The sequence below is a fragment of the Nicotiana sylvestris genome, chromosome 2 (assembly GCF_000393655.2).
Source record: "Nicotiana sylvestris chromosome 2, ASM39365v2, whole genome shotgun sequence".
NCBI lineage: Eukaryota > Viridiplantae > Streptophyta > Magnoliopsida > Solanales > Solanaceae > Nicotiana > Nicotiana sylvestris.
In genome coordinates this window covers 84,236,430-84,240,774 of record NC_091058.1, presented here as the reverse complement: position 1 = coordinate 84,240,774, position 4,345 = coordinate 84,236,430, and the positions used below count along the sequence as shown (strand labels likewise).

Here is a 4,345-nt window from a genome sequence, read left to right as displayed (position 1 = left end):
TGGCATCATCAGCATATCATACCAGATCTAGAGGTCCTCTACCTCCTCCTCCTCCAAGTGATCCTAAAAGCAAATGAAAAGCCAGAATGCATAACACAAGCAATATCAGGAACGACAATGCTATGCATGAAGAGAATGTCGAAACTCTAGATGGTCGAAGCACTCCGGCACAGAATGACTTGGTTTTATGGTTGGAACATAAGATATTGGTGTTACAAGGGGAACTTGAGCATGTCCAGAACTTGGCAAACCTTTGCCTTACCCTGAACGTCTCTGACGTCAACTAACAAAACATCAGAAACCCAGCACCTCCCCAGAACACACAAAACCAAAAAAATCCTCCCGTACCTCACCAATATGCCACACCTCCTCAAAATCCCAATCCGAGACTGCCTCCAAAACGTATCCACCAATCTGTCGGAGATCGTACTTTCTTAGAATCCATAGCTAACTGACTTCCAAAATCCCCTCTCAAGTGGCCATATGAATCTAACTGAACATCCACTTTAAATCTCTCTTCATAACCCAACATTCTTTCCATGCATTGGAACAAACCTTGCTTGATTTCATAATTGTTAGAAAACCTTTCATCAAATCGCAACCGAGGATTCAAATAGTATCCAGCAGCATGAAGTGGACTATGAAGTTGGTTATTCCATCTATCATCAATTCTCTTCCAAATGGGACCATACTTTATTTGGTTGGATCCACAATTTATAGCTATCTTTTCCTTAGCTCTGTTCATCAAATCATACATATATCCCATGCATGATTTTTCCTCTGAATCTACTTCCCTCAAAACACTCACTAAAGGAGTAACACGCTTCACACAATAAGCAATATAAGGCCAGAAGTTTTGATCAAACAAAATTGTGGCTCTTGTTTTCACCCCCTCGTGTTTCTTAGCCCAAGTAGATTTATTCCAAGCTTTAGAAGAAAACATAGATCTAAGGGCTTGTTTTTGCTTTTGAATGCTTTGAAGCGTGAGATATGCTGTAGCAAAGCGAGTGACAGCAGGACGCAGTAACTCATGATTATTTGTAAATGACCTCATCAAATCTAATACCCAAGTATGCCCATAAATAAATCTCATCGCTTCTTTTGCCTTTTTAAGTGTTTCTTGATGAAGTGTCAACTTTCCTATATCTTCTAACAAGAGATCAATACAATGTGCAGCACATGGAGTCCAATAAACATGAGATCTAGTTTCCATTATTCTTTTTCCAGCATTCACAAAATTAGAACCATTATCAGTAATTATTTGAACAACATTTTCTTCTCTAACTTCATCGATAATTTTATTTAAATGCAATTCAAGCATTTCACCACTTTTAATAGAGTCAGAGGCATCAATAGATATCAAAAAGAAAGTATTGGCTGGACTATTAATCAAAAAGTTAATAAAACATCTACTTCTTCCATCTGTCCAACTATCAGACATAATTGAACAACCATAATGCTTCCAAGATTTCTTATGTCCATCTAACATCTTATTAATGTTTGTAACCTCATCTTTTAATATCCAAGTTCTCAATTCATGCATGGAGGGAGGCACAAAACTCGGTCCATAATTTGCAACTCCTTCAAACATTGGTAAATAATATGAGTCATTTGCAACATTAAAAGGTATACCACTTGAAAAGAAAAACCTACCGATTCGCTGACAAACTTCTTTCCTCTCTTCTTTTTTCCATTTGGAGTTTAAAGTAGCTTGACTTGTTTGTGCACTAACATAATCATCAATTGGTCCTCTTGCCTTTGGATGTGAATTCGGCCTACTTGGAGAAGTACCAGATTCATTGCCCATACCATTTCCAGATGCAACGGCTCGCATTTCTTCCAAAGTAGCATTCTGCAAGGTTTTAACTTTTTGAAGCTTTAGTAATGCTTTCTTGCATTCATTGGCCACTTCATCTGGCACTGTAGGGCAAGGCTTTATTCCTTTATGGGTGCCTGCTAAGTGTTGCTTCAGTCTGTTGATGGTTCCACTACATCATTGATTACAAAACTTGCATCAAAAGAAGTTTTCATCTGGATTCATGATTGTATATTTCCAAGCAAAATCTTTTTTGCTCACTGTATTTCCCTCTTCATCCATTGTCAACAATGACCTGCCAATATAAAGTTTATAGTTACTTGCAATTTTTAGTAATGAAAAAGTTATAGTTAATAACTTACTACTCTATAGTCTATATTTTTTAATTATCCATCAAACACTTAAATTTATTACTTCTAAAGAAAGGGAAAAAATAATTTTAACTCGTTGGTTTTAGTATTTTCATATAGCTTCTTCTGGTGAGGCAAATCAATCTTTCTATAAGATATATTGACTAAATAGGATTGATCTTTTATACAAGAGTCCATATTAAGTTGAAGATTCTGTAAAAAGTAGAAATAAACATACGCATTAGTTAAAAGGGAAAAAATTAAGCTTGACAATAGTTCCTTTGTCCTTTCCTTAACAATTCGTTACTATTTTCAAGAAGAAAGTCAGAAACTACAAGTGCATGTTGATAATCACACAATAAACATACAAAATGCAGAAATTTTTAAAATATAGCAACAACAAGAAACAAAAACCAAACGTAGCAAAAGACATCTGTTATAATTTTCGGAGTTAGAGTGATTAGTGAAGTAAAAAGCTCCAGCAGTTGAGGAGAAAGCTCAAGGTTCTATCATATATGGATTATAACTATGGAGTGTGGACGATTATTCACTGTTGAATAAGGTTAGGGCTTTTTTTAATACGGTGGGGACATATTTGGGGTAAAACGAAAAAGGGTTTAAAAAATATAAGGGCAATTGTCAAAATTATACTTCAATTGGTTAAGTTCCATCATGCGTGGGTCTTGGTTCTAAAGCGCGTCTTGCGCCTAAGCATGTGCCTCTTCTCTTGGGGCGTACGCCCAAAGGATCTGGGCCTCTCACTAACGCCCAGATGCATTTTATGTGCGCCCCGCCCCGATTCGTGCCCCGGGACTCACCCCATAAATGCCCCTAAAAACACTGACGTGCAAAAGTTGATGAAGAGGTTCACAAAGATAGAATTCAAACATATTCCGAGAATCTAGAACGAGTTCACAGACGCACTAGCTACTTTGTCTTCCATGATACAGCATCCGGACAAGAAGTTCATCGACCCTATTCCAGTAAGAATCCATAATCAGCCAGCTTATTGCACTCATGTTGAAGAAGAAGCAGATGGGAACCCGTGGTTTCATGATATCTATGAATACTTGGCAAAAGGAGAATACCCGGAGCATGGAAACCATACTCAGAAATGCACACTTTGAAGATTATCCTATTATTTCTTCCACAATAGAGGAATCTATACAGAAGGACTTCAGACCTGGGATTATTACGGTGCGTTGACGCCAAGGAAGTTTCCAAACTACTCGAAGAGATATATGCTGAAACAGACTGCATCAGGTATGTCCAAAAGTCTCACTAGTGTCAAGTACAACAGATATGGTACAGGTACCACCAAATAAACTCAATGCAACAAGTGCACCTTGGCCTTTTGCCACTTGGGGAATGGATGTCATCGGTCCGATCGAGCCCGCCGCTTCAAACGGGCACAGGTTCAGTTTAGTGGCCATAGATTACTTCACAAAATGGGTTGAGGCTGCATCTTACAAGGCTGTAACCAAGAAAGTTGTTGTAGATTTTGTCAGGGATCGTATTGTTTGCCGATTCGGGGTACCAGAATCCATCATCACTGACAACGCCACCAACCTCAATAGCGATTTAATGAAAGCTATGTGTGAAACCTTTACGATCAAGCATAAGAATTACACAGCATACAGACCTCAAATGAATGGAGCCATGGAAGCCGCCAACAAGAACATCAAGAAAATTCTAAGGAAAATGGTAGACAATCACAAGCAATGGCACGAGAAATTACCATTTGCCTTATTAGGGTATCATACCAAAGTTCGCACATCAATCGGACCAACTCCCTAAATGTTGGTTTACGGTACTGAAGTTGTCATTCCCGCCGAAGTCGAAATTCCCTCTCTGAGAATTATACAAGAAGCAGAACTTAGTGATGCAGAATGTATAAGAAATTGCTACGAACAATTAGCTCTTATTGACGGGAAAAGATTGAATGTGGTATGCCACGGTCAACTTTATCAAAACAGAATGTCCATAGCTTTCTACAAAAGGGTCAGACCTAGACAGTTCACACCGGGGCAGCTGGTGCTGAAGCGGATCTTCCCGCACAGAATACTAACAGGAGGACCACTCATACATACAGAAATGGACGGAGAAATTTGGCTGAAACCAATCAACTCAAACACAATCAAAAGATACTATGTTTAGGATTGTTTACATTTCTTTATCT

At 38.4% G+C, this 4,345-nt stretch overlaps 1 protein-coding gene across 1 annotated transcript; it reads right to left on the bottom strand.

Annotated features, from left to right (window-relative positions):
• Window positions 1–370: 370 nt before the first annotated feature.
• On the bottom strand, window positions 371–3,426 carry LOC104245060 (uncharacterized). Its single transcript, XM_070166077.1, has 2 exons — window positions 3,350–3,426; window positions 371–1,988 (listed from the first exon to the last, which is right to left on the bottom strand). The coding sequence occupies exons 1-2, from the start codon at window positions 3,424–3,426 to the stop codon at window positions 371–373; spliced, it is 1,695 nt and encodes a 564-aa protein (XP_070022178.1).
• Window positions 3,427–4,345: the final 919 nt, after the last annotated feature.

What these genes read in the sequence shown, in the direction of transcription:
- LOC104245060 (XM_070166077.1), bottom strand. Translation starts at nt 3,426, where the DNA reads ATGCAGTCTGTTTCAGCATATATCTCTTCGAGTAGTTTGGAAACTTCC. An exon ending in ACGCACCGTAATAATCCCAG is followed by an intron (nt 1,989 to 3,349) that starts GTCTGAAGTCCT and finishes TCAATGATGTAG; the next exon opens with TGGAACCATCAACAGACTGA.